The following is an 18,625-nucleotide window of genomic DNA, read 5'->3' as shown; positions in this document are numbered from 1 at the left end:
ATGGTCCTTCCAAAGGTCTTTACCCTCAGTAGTTGGTTTATGTAACAGCTCTGCGGGGCTTGTTCAGATCTGCTATTGGTTTTGTTTTTTGTTTGTTTGTTTGTTTTGAGATTGAGTCTCCCTTTGTCGTCGCGGCTCACTGCAAGCTCCGCCTCCCAGGTTCAAGTGATTCTCTTATCTCATCCACCCGAGTAGCTGGGATTACAGGCACCTGCCACGCCCAGCTGATTTTTGTATTTTTATGTTGGCCAGGCTGGAGGATCTGCTGTTTGTTTAATGTCCTCCAGTGTTTCCTTTTTTTTTTTTTTTTTTTTGAGACGGAGTCTCGGTCTGTCACCCAGGTTGGAGTGCAGTGGCCGGATCTCGGCTCACTGCAAGCTCCGCCTCCCGGGTTCAGGCCATTCTCTTGCCTCAGCCTCCTGAGTAGCTGGGACTACAGGCACCCGCCACCTCGCCCGGCTAGTTTTTTGTATTTTTTAGTAGAGACGGGGTTTCACTGTGTTAGCCAGGATGGTCTCGATCTCCTGACCTCGTGATCCACCCGTCTCGGCCTCCCAAAGTGCTGGGATTACAGGCTTGAGCCACCGCGCCTGGCCTTTTTTTTTTTTTTTTTTTTTGGGACAGAGTCTTGCTCTGTCACCCAGGCTGGAGTACAGTAGTATGATCTCAGCTTGCCGCAACCTCTGACTCTTGGGCTCAAGTACCTCGGCTTCCCCAGGAGCTGGGATTACAGACGTGCACCACCACACCCAGCTGATTATCGTGTTTCCAGTAGAGATAGGGTTTCGCCATGTTGGCCTGCGTTCTGCTCCATTACCCCTTGCTGCGTGTGTCTAGTGTCCCTGCTGCTGGCTCAGCAATGCCAGCCTCCTCTCGGTCCACCCCTCCACTCGGGCCCCAGAATGGAAGCAGCAGAGTAGGGGCTATGGCGAGCAATGAAGTGGCTGGGGGACAGGGGTTGGGGTCAGGGCTGGCCATAGGGAGTGGACAGGAAGCTGGCAGGGGGCAGGGCAGTCTGCACAGTGTCTGATGCCTCAGGACTGTGGGGCAAGGCTGGCTTCGGCACCCCGTGGTTGGATAGTTCTTACGGTGTAGAGATGTCTCCACAGCGGGGGCCCATGGGAGCAGCCAGTGGGTGTGTCCTGGGCAAAAAGCAAAGGCCCTGACTCCCCCAGGGGCAGGCAGAAGGGTCCCTGGACCTTGGGACCAGAGGGCGGGCTCTGCTGCTCACTAGTTGCCTTACCCTGACCTTCACCTAATTTCTTCAAGCTTCCATTTCAATGTCTGTAAAATTCAGCTACTACCAGCTATTTTGTGGGGTTATTACAAAGCTTAAATGAGGAAAGGTTCTGCAAGTACCCTGCGAATTATGAAATACAACCCAGATGCCAGTGGTTGGTGTCTGCCACTGAGCCGTGCCTGCTGGGTAGAAAGAAAACCCAAACCCCCTTGTCTCTAAAAACAAAAACAAAAAATAAAAACAAAAACAAAACCCCACAGAACTCCAGACCTACTCATCACAGTAGCTCATGAGAGGAAACTATGGAGTGAGACCACCACTTCTGCTATCCTTCCCAGCTTCTCCTCCACCTCCCCTTTTCCCTAGTTTATAAGACAGGAGAGAAGGGGGAAAGCCAAAAGTTGGAAAGAAACAAAAGTAAGATAAATAGCTAGACGAACTTGGCGCCACCACCTGGCTCTGGTGGTTAAAATAATAATGATATTAACCCCTGACCAAAACTACTAGTGTTATCTGTAAATTCCAGACATTGTATGAGAAAGCACTGTAAAACTTTTTGTTCTGTTAGTTGATGTATGTAGCCCCCAGTTAAGTTCCTCATGCTTACTTGACTTACGACCTTTTCACGTGGACCCTTTAGAGTTGTAAGCCCTTAAAAGGGCTAGGAATTTCTTTTTTCGGGAGCTCGGCTCTTAAGACGTGAGTCTGCCGACGCTCCCGGCTGAATAAAAAAAACCTCTTCCTTCTTTAATCCGGTGTCTGAGGAGTTTTGTCTGCCGCTCGTCCTGCTACAAAACCAGTTTTCCAACTTTGCTTTGTAGAACTGAATGGCTCTAGAACTGAATGGAGCTTGGCGAATAGTCAAGAAACGATACAGTCAGGTTCCTTGCAGAACTGCTTTTTCTGAGCTCAGACACGAGGTCATGCTGCTGGCCTTCATCATAGTAATGCTACCTGAAGCAGCCCCGTTAAACCTCCCTGGAGCTGTTTTGCAGGGCACCTGCCTGTCCTTCTAGATCCCATGTTCATGGAGCTACACACAAGAAATTTAAGAGCGAAGGGTTAGGAAAAAGCTTTGATTCCCTCAACATCTGGGTGGGTTTTATTTTTCAACAACAAAGAGACATGCACCTGATAGCCCTTCTCTTTTCACCTTACCTAGCAGGAAAGTCAGAGCTAAATTTTCTTCAGCAACCACCACCTTAGCACCTGTACATCATCTGCCCCCTAATTCCTCTCCGTCTTGAGTCCCGTCTCTAACTTGCTTTTCGTGGTCCTGGCTTTTCAGTGAATTTGCCAGTTCACCACGTGTGTTTCTGTTGTGATCTGCCTCAAACCTTCTAGGGACTGAGGTCAGGGTAAGAGTAGTTTAAAAACAAGACAACACATGGACAGTGAAGGGTGTGGCCCTGGGGGTATCCTTCCCGCGGGGGTAACCTGGTAGTCTTGCCCACTGCCCCGGTTTATTCACTGGGGATGCAGTCCAGTCGGAAATGGGGCTCTGGCTCGGGGCAGGGAAGGGGATCTGGGGAGAAAGAGGTTTCCCAACCAGGCCTGTCACAGTAAGCAGTCAAGGACACGGAGCCTCCTGTCTCTCTCAGGCTGGGACGAGGGCTGCCATTCTAGGCATGAGAATTTCCTCTCCCAGAGGCCCTACTCCTCACCACCCTCCAGGGCAAGGATTATTAACTCAACTCCTGGAGAGGGAACTGCAGAATCTGTGATGCTAGAAGCACAGGATAGATCCCCTCGGGGGCCCAGCGTTGGCCTTGAGCCCCGAGAATGGTAGCCCCAGTTCTTCCCAGGTCCTCCTTCTTGGGGCTTGCCTACAGTAAGGGTCCCAGAGCACTGCCAACAACTGCACCAGTATCACCTCTCTGGCTCTGGATTCCTACCTCTATTAATACAGCCAAAAGCTGCACTCAGTGTTGGCTCATAGAGAATTAAGGGTCAAACCCCGCCAGGTCATTTCCAGGTCAATAGTCGTCAGAGGGCCGGCAGGCATCACTAAGCCCCTTCCCTCCTTCTCCCCACCCCCGCCACTCACTTCCAGCACATTCTTCCTTCTGGATTTGTCTTTGGGGGCCCGAGAGAGTGGCCCCCCTCAGCTCCACTATGTACTCGGGGGTGGGAAACTTGGAAGGCTGCCTCTGTGGGAGAGGGAGGAAGGTCACAGGCAGCCCTCAGCCCAGATGTGTCTGCTGTGGCACTCTGACCCTAGGAATAGGATGGGGTCACTGGCGTGGCCAGGAAACAACTCTGGGGGAAGGAGCCCCGAGGGTTCCTCAACCCAGAGACCCTGACCTGTGAGGCCCAGAAGGAGGGGGCATTAGCCAGAGCAGTCCCTCCCTCATCTTAGCATGGTTGGGGAGGGGCAGCGACCCTTGGCATTAGAGGGAGAGTGGGTTAGGGAGTCAGATAAACTGGGTTCAGAGCTTGACTGTACAAGTTGGGTGACCCTAGCCAAATCCCCTCATCTCCCTGAGCGTCAGTTTCCCCATCTGTAAAATGAAGATAGCCCCTCAGGTAAGTGAGCGGGTCATGTGGCATCTGGCCGGGCAGTGCTCACTAAACAGCCATTCCTTCCCATCCCCAATGCCTGGTGGTACCCCCAGATCTGCAGACAGGACCTGAAATTTCTGACGCAGATCTGGGCCCAGCCCCTCATCAACCTGCAGATGGTGAACGCATCTCTGAACGAGCATGTGGAGCGGATGCACCTCATTGGGAGGAGTTGGGAGCAGCTGAAGCTCCTGGGGGATTACCTGGGCCTGTGCCGGAGCGGCGCCCTGAAGGAGCTCAGCAAGAGGTGAGCAACCTCTACGTGCATGCACACGAACACACACACACACGCACATGTACACACAGACACACATGTACACACACCCACACACATAAATGTACACACAAATACACAGACATGCACACACATGCACATGCACACAAATGCACACACATACAGGCACTCGTGCACACGCACACACACACACGGGCAGTGCCCAGGGCAAGGTGTCCACCTGGAGGAAACCTAGGCAGAGATCTTCCCATTGGGCCTGGGAAATGATCACATTTTTTGTGGATGATTTTGTTGGGGTTTTGTTCATGTATCCATGTGCTCATTCAAAAACATGGACTGAGAACATACTAAGCTCTGCACATCTGGCGAGGCGTGTGGGCTGCAACACTAAGCAGGCCAGAACCAGGGCTGACCCTCCAGAAGCCTCCGAACTGGCAGGGAAGACAGGTGGAAAAGCCAGAACTCCATCCGGGGCTGAGGGTGAGAGGGAGACAGGTGGGAAAGCCAGAACTCCATCCAGGGGTGAGGGTGAGAGGGGAAGACAGGTGGGAAAGCCAGAACTCCATCCGGGGCTGAGGGTGAGAGGCACAGAGGCTTGGACATCCAGAACTCCAGATCCAGAGGTGAGGACAAAGCAGGAAGGACTTCCTGGAAGAAGTGACTTCTAAGGTGAGACCTGAAAAATGAAGAATTAGAAAGGGGAAGCAAAGGGGGAAAAAGCATTCCAGAGAGAAGGAATAGCACGCATAGGCCATGAGCGAAGGCACCGGTGGAAAGCCCAGGGAGAACTTTGGCGACAGTGTGGAGGAAAGCGGGGAGTCCGGTGAGAGGCAGGCAAGGGCCAGATGTTCCTGCCTCTTCCCTGTCCAGCTCGTCGTCTGGCCCATGGCAGCCTCCCGCCTGAAATTCTCCAAAGAGGACAGGATCGGGGCGAGGCCCTCAGGATGCCCTTCCGGAAGCTTCTCTTACCCAGGGCCTCGGACCTTTGGTGCTCAGGAATGGGATGTGATGCCGGGCTTCAACAGGGACTCAGGCCTCTCCGTGCCTGTCATAAATGCTTCTTAGTCCTCAGGTCACAGCCCAGGCCGCAGTCTTCCCAGGGCTGTGCTCTCCCGGCACCCTCAGGAGGGCAGACCTCAGCGGATGCCTGCCGGTGCCTACTGCCCAGCATGGGCTTCGAGTCCGCCTCTTCTGGGTTTCTGGGGACAGGGACCAGCTCACAAGCCCCTCCAGGTTCCTCCGTCTGGCCTTCCCTCGCCACAGGGCTGGCCTAGAGACCGCCTGTCTGAAGACTGCCTCTTCCATCCTGGCTGCAGTGCTCCCAGCGCCGGGCCTCCTCAGGACCAGGGTGTGCCCCGAGCAGGTCCCCAGGGGCTCTCAAGGGGTGCTGCAGGGGGCTGTCCCCTAGGCAAAGAGGAGAATCTGGCCCCACAGCTGCCAACTGAGCCTTGGTCTCCTCTGCAGGGCCTGAAAGAACAGAAAGCCCTCCGGGGACCACCATGTGGGACCCTAGACCCTAGAAGGCTTCACCCCTGGAGGCTCTGCCCATCCCAAGCATCCGCGGGTGACTGGGTCTCCACCTCTTGGCAAGCGCTGACTCTCCCTACCTCTGAGAGTCCAGAGAGACTGTCCTCCTGCCCACCTAACCAGGTGGTGAAATCTCTGGGGTCAGGCGGGGCCTCATCACCCTCCTTGGTCAAGGAGCCAGGTACCTGCACAGGCCTGCAGACCTGTGTAGACCAGGTGCCTGTGGGGTGGGTTGTGGGCCCCATTCACCCGTCCCCGCCCTGCTGAGAGAGTTTGTTCATTGGCTTTGCTGACCTGTCTGCGGGCACCAGGGGCAGCCCTGTCGCTCTCTCCCTGGCCCTCCTGCTCCGTCCCTGGGCAGCAGCGCTGTACTCCTGCCATGCGCTCAGCCTGCTGCGGGAAGGGCCGTGCCTGTGGAAGTCCCATGGAAACAGCGTGGGGCAGGGGAAACAGTATGGGAGCCCCTCACCCACTGTGTGTCAGGAAAGTTGCTTCACTTCTCTGGGTCCAGCTTTCCCATCTATAAAATGGGCCAGTGATTCCTCCATTCCTGTGGCCTCCTGAGTAGTGGTGAGGGCTGCGTGAGGGACCCAGAGTCTGGGCCACAGATGGCGCCGGGTCAGCATCGTGTGTGCCCTGAGGGCACCTGATCCAGCCTTGGCAGGGGCCAGAGGAGCTCCCAGAGGAGATGGCATCTGAGCTGAGGGCACGCAGAGTTCTTTTCCTTTTTTCTTCTAAAATGTTTTTCTTCTCTACAAAGGTCAATCTTCCAAGGGAGGAAAATTTATGAAAGGGAATAAAGCAGACCGTTCAGTCAGCCCTTCTCAGAGCCCACCACCACCTGCTTCTGCACCTCACGTGTTGCCACAACACAAGTGACATCGTGTGTCTATTGAACTGGGGCTTAGAAAAACGAGGGAAGAGCAGAAAGGGCAGGGGAGAACCTGGCTTTCCTGGCTAAGGGACCAGTAGCAGCAGGCGGGCAGGAGCACAGCTCACCGAGGCCCTAAGGGGCTCTGGGCAGCTGGGCTTCGGGTGCAGGGCCCAGAACTCAAAGGGCCCTCGACGACTTTGGATTTGATCTGCCACCTGTGGGGAACCATTGAAGGGTTGTGAGCACGGGGCTGTCACTTCTGATCTGCGGCTTAGAAAAGGCCACTCTGAAAAGACCAGGTGCAGTGGTTCATGCCTGTAATCCCAGCACTTTGAGAGGCCAAGGTGGGCGGATCACCTGAGGTCAGGAGTGTGAGGCCAGCCTGGCCAACGTGGCGAAACCCCATCTCTACTAAAAATACAAAAATTAGCAGGGTGTGGTGGCTGGCGCCTGTAATGCCAGCTACTAGGGAGGCTGAGGCAGGAGAATCGCTTGAACCCAGGAGGCAGAGGTTGCAGGGAGCCAAGATCACACCACTACACTCCAGGCTGGGAGACAGAGCAAGATTCTGTCTCAAAAACAAAAACAAACAAACAAAAAGACCATTCTGGCCCCAGTGGAGTGCAGTAGGTGAAGGGGAGAGCCCTGGGTGGCGGCTGGTGTAATTAACCCAGGGAGCTGGGCCTGAACTGAGTCAGCCAGAGGGGAGATTGAGAGGAGGAGAGGGCTGAGGCATGGGCAGGTCTTGAGCGTGGGACAGGAAGTCAGGGAGGAGCTGTCCGGCACTAATGGCAGCTGCCTGGCCAGGTTCTGTCTGGCAGACCTCGGACGTGTGTCCAAGGGCCAGAGAAGCCCCTAAGAGTGTCCTCTCCAGCCCTTGAGAGGAAGCCATCACAGAAATGCCCCACACCCTGTCCACCCACCAGACCTCAGTGTCCCTCCCGACAGCCAGGGAGTGGTGGGCAGAGGAGGAGTCGGGGCTCAGGAGACAGGTGGGACCCAGGTCCCCCATCCATGCGCCCCTGATCTTCCAGCCCTTGCCTGGCCCTTTCTTTCCCTGTCACTTCATCGGTTCCAGGAGCTAAGATTCGACCTCTCCCCTCATCTTCCTCTCTCCAGATTCCTCTGGTCTCTCTCAGGTAGCCAGCCTCACACCAGAGGACAAAGAGGGTTCTCATTGTGTGGGTGGAGAAACTGAGGCCCCAAGTAGGCCTGACTGTGCCCCGGTGCACCAGAGTTTCTCTCCTGGAGGCCAGCAGGGGAAGTGACTTCTCGCCCCTGGGTCAGTGCTCTCTCCCCTCTGGCCTTGACTGAGCACTGCAGAGAAACCAGTCGCAAGTCCTTGCTGAGAGGGTGACAGGCCCAGGACACAGGGGCTCCCAGGGCTTCCACGACTGTGGTCAGAGGACAGATGGCAAAGCTAATTCTCCATCCAGATCAGCCCACACTCCTGCCAGCTCAGGGCCAACCTGTGTCCCCCCAACCCGCTGTGTCCCATGTTTTCTTGGTAACAAATGGCAGCTTCCCTTCCTAGAGTGCAGGAAGTTTAGTGGGGACACCAGCATGGTAAACCAAGGGGCCAGTTGGCATCTTGGCCTTTGTGGCTGCTTGATGGGACTCACCGTCTCTACCCCAGATTGGGCTCTCCTGGACCACAGCTGAGGCCACCAGCTGGGACAAGGCCAAGTCCCCATCCAGATGCTCCACAGCTTGCACCTGGGAGGCCCAGACCCAGCGCTGGCACCATCCTGTCCCCAGATGTCTGGGGCATCCTGGGGCAGGTTCCCAAGCATCCTCTGACTTGGAGTAACCTCCCACCGCCAGTACCCACCCAAACACACACAGCCAGGCCAGGCAGGTTTTGTACCAGGGGACTTTCTACAGGTGTTTCCATCAGGATGGGGCCTGCTGGATCCCTGCCGTTGGTGTGGTGGAAACTAGAGCCACATTGGTGGCTGAGCCCTTGTCCTCTGCTGCCCCTGCCACCTCTGAAATGGGATCTGCTGTATTTAGGACACGTCTCAATTGCTCTCGTGTAGCACTGAAACCAGACACTTGAATGTCTGTCCCTCGGCCAAACGAGGGGCCACAGGAATGCAGAGGCCATATCCTGTGCATTGCTGTCCCCAGCAGTGTCCCTGGTATGTGATGGTGGCAGTAATCACAACAGCCTGCATCTCTAGGTATTTAGCAGGTGGACAAGGGTGCAGGCTCAGGAGCCAGGCCCCTGTGTTCAATCTTCAGCTGTCCCACCTACTAGCTGTGTGACCTCAGGCAAGTGATTTAACCTCTCTGTTTCCTCTTCTCAAAATTGGAATTGTGATAGTACTAGCCTCACAGGATTATTGTGAGGATCAAATGAATGAATGCGTATGAAGCTCTTAGCCCAGTTCCTGGTCCCAGGTGTCAGCACCCATCCTCCTCCTCCTGATTAATTACGTGTTTACTGGGAGCTTGGCACCAAGTCAAATGCTTTAAATAAGTTACTCAATCCAGACAACTCCATTTCCCAGACAGGGAAACCCAAGGTTCAGAGAGGTTAAGTAATGTGCCCAAGATCCAACCAGCCAGTTAGTTACCTTGAGGACTAGGTCCCAAGCCCAGGCAAGCTGAATTGCGCTCCTAGCCCCTGCCCCGCCCAGGCGGCAGGTGTCTGCCTGGTGAGCAGCGCCAGGGGAATGAAAACAAACAACACAGGTTGGCCCGGGTCTTGGAAACCTCTCTAAAGAATCGCTTGTGTTTTGTTTGAAGGCTCAACCACAGGGATTATCTCTTGGAGTCTCCGCATAGGTTCAGTGTTGCTGACCTCCAGCAGGTGAGAGTGTCATGCTTCCCCCGCCCAGACCTCCAGAGAGGCCTCATTCCCGGAGAAGTCAGCAGGGAAGATGGGAGGGGTGTCTGTAGTTTACTGAAGACAGCAGTCTGCAGCTTTTCTGCAGCTCGGGGTGGGTTGCCCTGCTGCCCCGGCTTCCCGGGCAGGGACGGATACCCCCCACACCCTGGAATAAGCAAGCACTCCAGCAACCCCAGGATCACAGGAAGAGAGTTTGGAATACTCCTTTCTCCAGGGGGCGGGTGCAGTGGAGTCCGGTCTCATCTGTGAGTCCCATTAGCCCTGAGTGGCCTCAGTGCCCACGGGCTGGACGCTGGCACTGCTCAGCCTGACTCAGGGAGGTTTGCTTTTCTTGCCCACGTGGAAACTGGGGGTAGAAGTTCTCCAGGCAGAGTGCCATGGCGCCTCAGTGCAGGTGCTTGAAAGGCCTGGGGCCTCAGTTTACCAGCCCTCCGCAGATGGCAAATGGGGTGCATAAAGGATTCCTCAAGACCCTGATCGAATTCGCCTCCCAGCACGTCTACCACTGCGACCTGTGCACCCAGCGCAGCTTCATCTGCCAGATCTGCCAGCAGCACGACATCATCTTCCCCTTTGAGTTTGACACCACAGTCAGGTATGCGAGACACCCAGCCAGCCGTCTCCCAGCCCCACCCTTCTCCCCACACCCACAGCCTGGCCCAAGCACGCAGGGCAGCAGGCCTCGCTCTATGGGCAGGAACGTATTGAACATCCGTTTGTGCCGTGCCAAGGGCTGGTGCTGCTGTTCGGGGCAGCCCATGCCCTGGGCAGTCATGGGTAGCTCCGGTCCAGCTCAGGGGGCAAGATAAGCTCTCCCAGGACTCCTCTGCCTTTATGGAACCATCTGTCTTCCTAAAGAAGAGGTGGCTGCCGGCTCTCTGCGTGGAGCCTCCTGGCACCTCAGTGTATGCATGGGTTGAGGAGGGTTGTATGAGTTACCGATCTGCACTGTTGGCATGAGACCAGGAACAAAGTGGGCGCTTGGTGGGTGGTACCTGCCACTGCCACTGCCTCTGTTGCTGAAATGATCACTCTTGTTCCCAGTTATTGCTCATTATCAGCAACCTCTCAGTGGAGAAATTCATTCAGACCTTCCTCAACCCACATGGGAGTGGAAAACTGAACTGGGAACATTAGTTCTTTTTCTGTCGGTGTTCACTGGCCTGGATTCAGCCCTGAATGGGCCTGGGGGTGAGTTTTTAAAATTATACAGTCTTGGCCAGGCGCGGTGGCTCATACCTGTAATCCCAGCACTTTGGGAGGCCAAGGCGGGTGGATCACTTGAGGTCAAGAGTTCGAGATCAACCTGGCCAACATGGTGAAGTGCCGTCTCCACTAAAACCACAAAAGTAAGCTGGGTGTGGTGGTGGGCACCTGTTATCCCAGCTACCTGGGAGACTGAGGCAGGATAATTGCTTGAATCCGGGAGGCAAAGGTTGCAGTGAGCCGAGATCGTGCCACTGCACTCCAGCCTGGGCAACAGAGTGAGGCTCTGTCTTAAAAATAAATAAGTAAGTAAATGTTTTTAAATATGATAAATCCTTAATGAATTTCAAGCAGCATTTATTAAAAACTGCAATAGTACAGAGAAAATCAGTGTGCATTGTGTGACATATCAGTAAGCACTCTTTCGAGAATCTCCTGTTCCAGAACGGAGAGGCACGGCATGCGTGCATGGGTTACACAGTATGTCACAGACGTATCGTGGGTTCTGGTCAAAAGTGCTGGCCAGCGTGGCCACAGGGCAACCTCCAGCCCAGCTGGCACCAGCAGGCGTGCTGCTCTCTCCCCAGGTGTGCCGAGTGCAAGACCATCTTCCACCAGAGCTGCCAGGCTGTGGTGAAGAAGGGCTGCCCCCACTGTGCCCGCCGGCGCAAGTACCAGGAACAGAACGTTTTCGCCTGATGCCCATCTGCTGACCCCGTTCTGAAGGCCGGGGGTGAGTGCAGCTCAGCCATCCCAGCTGGGTTTGCCATCAGCCCAGGATACTTACCGTGTCACAGCTGTGTCCCCTTGTCAGGAAGACCCTCAGATGTGACCAGAGCACTGGCCTCCCAGAGAAAGCCCAGGAAGTCCCTCTGATATCCCCTGGCCCCCTCACCACCCCTCTGCTGCAGGAGGCGTGGCCACCGCCAGATGCTCCCTGTCTCCGGGCAGACAGGGCCTTTCACTCACCAGGCCCTGGCTCACCAGCATCCCGGCACCTCCATTAGGGCTGCCCAAACACTGTGCAAAGGAGGCTTGGGGAGCATTTTCAATTCCACATTCCTGATTAAAAGGTCTTGTTTTATAAGGTGGGTTTTTCCCATTCATATTTCAACAGAAAGTATTTTTTTATTCTTGACCCTACGTGAGTCACCCACGAAATCCGGACATTCTCACCCCCAGCGGATGCACGGGAGTCATTCAGGCCTGGCCTAGAGGCAGTGGGTGGCTGGCGGGCAGGCCACTGCTGGGACAGGGCCCACCTGGAGCCTTTCCTTGGCCTTCACTGCCAGTGCCAAACCGCCCCTCAGCAGGGGAAGGCCAGTCCTGGTGACCCCACTTCCTCTCTGTCTTTACTCCCCACTCCAGTGCGTCTCGCCTGCTGAGCCCACCCCTTTCTCAGCGTCAGAGCCCCTAGCTCTTCTCTAGCCGGGGGCCTTGGCCCCATTCGGAGAAGGAGAAATGACTGGAAACCAGCACTGTCAGCACTTTGAGCCCTCCTCGGTTTAGGGAGGGTCACCGTCTTGCCCACCCCCGATCCTCACTCCTCTATAGACAGGGGCGCTGCTGCAGATGCTCCAGGCCCACCTCGGTGGGTGCCCGAGGTCACACTCTCTGCCTGACTGACCCTTGCCAGGGCACAGACAGGCAGGACCCCAGAGAGGGCAGGCAGCCCGGCCCTGCACTGTGGAGAAGTGACCCGGTCCTTCGCCCTAAGCTGTGCGGGGCGTGCCGGGGAGCTGCCCTGTGGATGCAGCCGCGGCCTCACAAAGCCATGAATTCCCACAGCATCACTGAACTTGCCCAGCTAGGACATGGAGACTGAAGAACTTCCCCAGAGCAGGACTGCCTTTGAAGGGGCCTTGGGGCTCGGGTGGGAGCCTGGAATTGTTTTCAGACCCTCCAGGCTTTGGGGGAAATGTGGGTTTGCTGGTCTCTCTGTCGCCATCCTCCACCTCTCCTGGACCCAGCAGGCCCTCAGTCCTAGCTGTCTTACCTGCGCTCAGCTTGGAGTCTGAGGCCTCAGGTGGAGATCTGCCGGTCACTGTCAGAGATGAGCCCACCCTCACCCCTCCCTGGGGGCGATCGGCTGCTGAGTCACCCACCCAGCCTTGGAGCTGGATGCCTGTGCAGTAGAACAGAGGCGGCAGTGGCAGGCAAGTGGAGGCTGCACACAGCTTTTCCGGGTCATGGCGCACACCCGTGCCCAGATGCCAATGCCTCCTAAGCCAGGAGCTGGGTTATGCACTTGCCATGGCCCACATTAACTCTCCCCCACAAGCCTGGCCTCGTCAGAGTCCTCATTGCCCCATCCCTGAGTGGGCAGGAGCCTGGCCTGGGGAGGGCTTGGGCCTGTGAGGATTCTTCTCGAAGGCGCCCTCAGAAACAGACTAATTCTCAGGGAAATCAGATTGCGGTAAAATGAGATAGAAATAGACAACATTCAGATCTGAGATTTCCTGTCCTTGTAGGCCCCTTTCAGATTACAAGTTGGCATCCTCTGCCCATCTAGGTGCCACAGCTTCCCCCAAGGACAGTAGATGGTAGGCCCAGAGAAGATAAGAGAAACTGGGGGAGGGAGGCCCAGTGGAGGGCCACTGCATGTGACCTGGTTCTGCCCTGCAGGTGGGCTCAGCCCTTCTCCATCCTCAACAAAGCACCTCTGAGGGCACTTGTTTCCCCTTCTCCCCAACTTTTTTGTTTGTTTGTTTTGAGATGGAGTTACTCTGTTGCCCAGGCTGGCGTGCAGTACCATGATCTCAACTCACTGCAACCTCCACCCCCCGGGTTCAAGCAATTCTCTTGCCTCAGCCTCATGAGTAGCTGGGACTTCCCCTTCTCTTCTGCCTGAAGGAGGAGGGGTGGTTTGCAGATTTCAATCCAACCCCCAAGAGCTCATCACATAATATAAGTGTCATAATAGCTGATATAGGTGGGCACGGTGGCTCATGCCTGTAATCCCAGCATTTTGGGAGGCCAAGGCAGTCAGATCATTTGAGGTCAGGAGTTCAAGACCAGTCTGGCCAACATAGTGAAACCCCGTCTCTACAAAAATACAAAAATTAGCCGGGCATGATGGCAGGGGCCTGTAATCCCAGCTACTCAGGAAGCTGAGGCAGGAGAATCACTTAAACCCAGAGACGGAGGTTCCAGTGAGCCGAGATCGTGCCACTGCACTCCAGCCTAGGTGACAGAGCCAGACTCCACCTCAAAAAAAGAAAAAAAAATAGCTGGTATATTGTGTGCGCTGGGCATGTGGTAAGCTCTGCTTAGTGGACCTCATTTAATCCTTCCAATAATCCAGCGAAGTGAGTGTTACTATTGATAGGAAAGAAAGCTGAGCTGCAGAGATAAGGCAGAGCTCCCAAGGCCTACCAGCCGCCAAGCAGCAGAGTGGGGTATCATACCAGCCTGACCCCACCAAAGACCATCACTGCTGCCTGGCTGTGCTGCAGGTGGGGAGGCAACTAAAAGGTAGGGAGGGAGAAGATTCCTTCAGTCACTATTTTCTAAGCATGTCGGGCACCAAAGACGGATGCCGAGTTCTGCTGTGTGCCTACCCTGGAGGGTCCCAAGGTGCCACCAAGCCTCAGACACACTGAGATTATCAGAGGAAGTGGGGACTCACGGGTGGCAACGCCTAGCAGGGGCAAAGATACAGAGGTAAGGGAGTTCCAGAATGAGCGTGGCCAGATTCAGCTTCCCACCCAACCCTGGACCCCCAGGAGGTGGTGTCAAGAGGGGCCATGGCCTGGGGTTCGGGCCCCTCTTCCTCCCAGAACACTGGCCTGAATCAGCCAGCTCCTGACACACACAGCCAGGTCCACAGGCACAACTGTTCTTTGGGGCCCCTGAGGGCAAGGGGTCTGCTGGGGCTGTGGCTTGTGATGTCTGGAGTGAGCGCAGGCTCAGATCAGGGCGAGGCAGCTTGTCCAGAGAGGCAGGTAATTCCCAAACAGAAGGCCCCCAAGGCAGAGGGTCCTGGGGCTGGACTCCTGGCCTCTAGGAGGTTGTTCTGAGCTTACCCTGTGGACAGATTGGAGGGTGGCCCTCCTTCCCCGCAAGGATCAAGAGGCAGTTGGGGATGGTGGGAAGGTAACCTGGCCAGGAGAAGCTGCGAGGGGGAGGCTCCTGCCATCCTCAGTCCCACCATCTGAGCCCCGCGTCCTCTTCCTCCCTGGAGACAGCTAGGTGTGGCCCAGGATCCCGGGAAGTGCAGAGGAGGGGGTGGTGTCTTCGCTCTTCAGGCGCTGGCCTGGCCCAGAGGGGTCAGGAAGCCAGGACGCCGGGGATTGTCTCTCGCAACTGCAGCCCAGACCCAGTCCGGGAGGAAGTTCTGCCAGGCGCTTTCCACCGGTGCCTTCCTAGTTATATTGCTGAATAGGAAACCGGGCAGCGCGGGAACCGCGCGGTGGAGTAGCGAGCGCTGGACACCGAGCCCACGAGCACCCGCTGGGACAAGTGGAGGCGAGGCCGGCGAGCGGACGCCCCAAAGTGCCCGGGCAGGCAGTGGGCCGCCGAGCGGGGATTGAGGTGGGAGGTGGGGTGGGGGTGGGGCAAGGGGCAGGATGGGGAGGAAAGTGTGCGGCAGGTGGCGGGTCCGCACCAAAGAGCTCCTCGCCCTGCTCCTCTTGTCTCGGTGCTGGGGCGGGGGCTGCGCAGGCCTCATCCCACGGGGAGGAGAAGGGAGGCGAAGGGCTGCCCTCCATCTGGAGGCAGGAGGGGAGCAGGCCCAGGCCCCCAGTGCCGACCCAGGCGTTGACGCCGCTGCAGCTTGTGTCACCTCGGCGGTGGACGCAGGGGACCTCCTGGGGACGGGTGCGATCTTGTGCTCCAGGGATCCTCCCGGTCCCCACCAATCCCTCCCCTTCTCTGTGTTCCCCCAGGTTGGCGAAGGAGCTGTAGCCGGGTCCACGTCTTATCCAGCCCGAGACACTGCGCTCCGTTGGGCGTCCCTGCGCTGGGAATCCCGCTCGGAGTTTCTCCAGGCCCGGCCAGGCTGGAAAGGCCCCGGTGGGGGAGGTGGACCCGGAGTGGCGGGTCTGCAATCCGGTTGGAAGGACTCGAAGTGGGTGATTCAGGGTGCGAATAACCTCCCCGCGAGCAGGAACGCCCGCACGAGACAACCAGCCCCAACCCGGCATTCCCAGAGCCGCGCGCGGGAGGGACGCAGGGACTACGGGACAGCAAATCCCCGGGGGAGAAGGGAAGGGGGAAGACGGGGCAGGGGCAGCCCCACCCTTCTTGGGCTCCGCTAGCGACCAGCCAGCGCCCCTTCAGACGCAGCCTTTCTGGCTCCTGGCCCCGGCCTTCTGCTCCGGGCCTCGTCCCAATGCCCCGCAAGGTCCCCAGCAGAGGCATTCAGGCTCCTCCTCGCCCCGCCCAGACACACCTGCTTTGGTTATCGGTGACAGCACTCCTGAGCGTCCCTGTCCCTATTTGCTGCCATTGCCAGCTCCGATTCCGCGCAGCCTCTCCGGCCTGGCCCCTGGAAGCCCGGCCCAGGGCGATGGTAGGGGCCTAACCTGCCGGCTCCGCCCACCGGGCCCTTGGGCTCCCTGAGACCAGCCCAGCCGACGTGAGTGCGCTACGGGGTCCAGGGAGAAGGGGCGCCGGGGGCAGCGTCCACCTTGGGGTTTGTTGGCTCAGGGCAGCTCGATGACCGCGCCTCCGGGGCCCAGTGTGCGTAGTGACTCAGTGTACACCCTTTCCTCGTCAAGAAACGCTTGAGAAAGTGGCGAAGGAGCCCTACGGGGGCCTCGGTTGGACCCTGCTTCTTCGGTCCCTCAGCCTCGGCCAGCAACGGTCCCCTGGCCCCTGGTCCGGGTCACCTTAGGGGGCAGGAGGAGGTGTGGTCAGTGTGGGAGTCTGGAGGGGCCATGCACTTCCGGAGAAGACCACTGACTCGTGGCTTTGGTGGAGGGACGCAGGCAGATTTAGTTAGGCTCTCCCCCATCCCTGACACACCGGTGCCAGGGCGGGAGTGGGGCTTGTGACCACTCCGGAGAGCTCTGGGGGCCCCTGCTCTGGGACTCCGCACGGATAGTCACTGTCTCAGAGTGCATTCTCCAGGGGCCACTCTCGTGGGGGCACTGTAGGGGTCCCAGGGCAGGTGGGCAGCCTTTCTCCGGGGCGGCGTGAGAGCCAGAGAGCAGGGGGCGGGGCGGGGCGGGGCGGGGCGGGCCCGGCTAGGGGTCACGTCTGCGCTGAAGTAGCTGCGGAAGGAGAGAGAAACCGAGAGAACCGGTCCCCCGCCTTGACAGCGGAGGCCCCCACACCAAGGCCCTCGGACTAAGCGGGGCAGGGACAGCCCCCAGGTAGAGCTGTTCACCGGGGCGCCTGCAGAGCCCGCATCCCAACCCCGACCCAGGGGCCGGGGCGCAGGCTCGCGGAGGGAGGCGGTGCAACGGGACCCTCTGCGGATTCTCTGCGGGCGGGAGGCGTCCAGATGGGACAGGGCCCGGGGAACGGCAGGAAATGGGCTGCTTTTCCTACTTGACTGACGGGAAAACTAAGGCTCAGTCAACTATTAAGCAAGCGTGGTGTCGACCTTAGAGCAGGCAATCACCCCTCGTTTTAAAGCCAAGGTTTCCCTCGCAGTCGATTTGGATCAAGACTACCCACGATCTCCCCACCGCAGGACCGAAGCGAGGCTCAAATCTTCGAATCAGCCCCACGGAATGAAGAGGTTGTCCTAATTTCAGCACTGAGTGTAAGAATGGAAGCCTTAGATGTGAGTGTAAGAATGGAAGCCTCAGATGTGATTTTATGCAAGTCCCCATTTTAGAAATGGGAAAACTGAGGCCCGAAGGCGAACGGCAAGTGCAGCATCGGGACTCGAACCCATGTCTGTCCCTGCGTGCGGGGCTATTCCGGGCTCGGTTGTCTTGACTTCCGCGGCCCTCCTCCTTGTTGCCTGCAGGAAAACGCCGCGGCCGCGATGTCGGCGGATGTGGAGGGAGACGTGTAAGTGCTGGTGGAGTACGCCTTCGAGTACACCGGCAACAATGGGCGCCGCGTGGCCATCCCGCCCAATGAGCTCTGCCGGCCGCTGCGGCGCAGCACCGAGCACCGGTGGCACCTGCGGCGCGAGCCCGGCGGCCGCCCCTTCTACCTGCCCGCGCAGTACGTGCGCGAGCTGCCTGCGCTGGACAACCCTGCCACGGCCGCGCCGCCAGGTCCCCAACCGGCCCCGCGGCCCCCAAGCCGTTCTCCTATGACAACCGGTTCGTGAGGGCGGCGGCGGCAGCGGGCCCCAATGGCCCCCCGGCGGAGCCCCGAGGCGGCGCCAGCTCCCTGTGCGGCCCTGCGCATTGCGGCGCCGCGACCCAGCGCAGCAGCCTGGCGCCCAGCCTGTCCGCCTGCCTGTACCTGAGGCCCGCGCAGTCCCTGGACAACCTGGCGCGCGCCGCCGTCTCGCCTGCCTCCGGCCACCTCGGAAGCAGCGGCAGCTTCAAGGCCTGCAGCGTGGCGGTGTCCTGGGTGTGCCTGCTGCCCCTGGCGCGCAGCGACTCAGAGAACGTCTACGAGGCCATCTAGGAGGTGCGCGGCCCGCCGCGGGAGGAGAGCACCAAGCAGGTACGACCCCGGGCGCGGAGGCGGGGAGGCTCACTGGAGACCGCGCCCGCAGGGAGCCTGGGCGCGAGGAGACCCGCTCCGCTCAGCATCGGGCACGACGCCCACCTTTGTCCTAAGACTTCGGATGAGCTCCCTCTCCCCAGCCGCGAAACAGTGCAGGCTCCCAGTCCCTCATCTGCAATTCCCAGGCTCCAAAGCTCCCTGGAAGCCCAAAAGGTTTTCCGTAATCCAATTGGTGGCAAAATTGCGCTTGAACTGATGTGAGGCTGTTGATGGTCTTTATTTATCGCGCTTGTGTGAATATTCATATTTTGCTGCAGAAATACAAATGAGCGCGGTAGCCGGCGGCTGCCCCAAGCCCTGATGGGAGGTAATGTAACCCACAGCAGGTGGGTGCCTCACGATATCTTTCCAAGTCCCAGCTGTTCTGTATTCCGAAGCGCATCTGGGCATGGAACGGGGGATTGCGGGCCTGCCGCCAGCTCAACCGCCTTGCCCGTCTCCCAGGAGCCTGGGGTCAGATGAGAGGGTGGATGTGAAAGTCTGGCG

General features: G+C 57.9%; 1 protein-coding gene and 1 pseudogene across 1 annotated transcript; both read left to right on the top strand.

Moving 5' to 3' along the window:
* Positions 1-779: 779 nt before the first annotated feature.
* Positions 780-11,614, top strand: LOC101010448 (putative pleckstrin homology domain-containing family M member 1P). Its single transcript, XM_021929331.2, has 4 exons — positions 780-4,049; positions 9,190-9,253; positions 9,712-9,887; positions 11,086-11,614. The coding sequence occupies exons 1-4, from the start codon at positions 3,919-3,921 to the stop codon at positions 11,195-11,197; spliced, it is 483 nt and encodes a 160-aa protein (XP_021785023.1). The 5' UTR covers positions 780-3,918; the 3' UTR covers positions 11,198-11,614.
* Positions 11,615-16,701: 5,087 nt separating this feature from the next.
* LOC101007889 lies at positions 16,702-18,204 on the top strand (annotated as a pseudogene).
* Positions 18,205-18,625: the final 421 nt, after the last annotated feature.

The sequence above is a fragment of the Papio anubis genome, chromosome 17 (genome assembly GCF_008728515.1).
Source record: "Papio anubis isolate 15944 chromosome 17, Panubis1.0, whole genome shotgun sequence".
NCBI classification, from domain to species: domain Eukaryota; kingdom Metazoa; phylum Chordata; class Mammalia; order Primates; family Cercopithecidae; genus Papio; species Papio anubis.
This window is presented reverse-complemented; position numbering and strand designations above follow the sequence as displayed.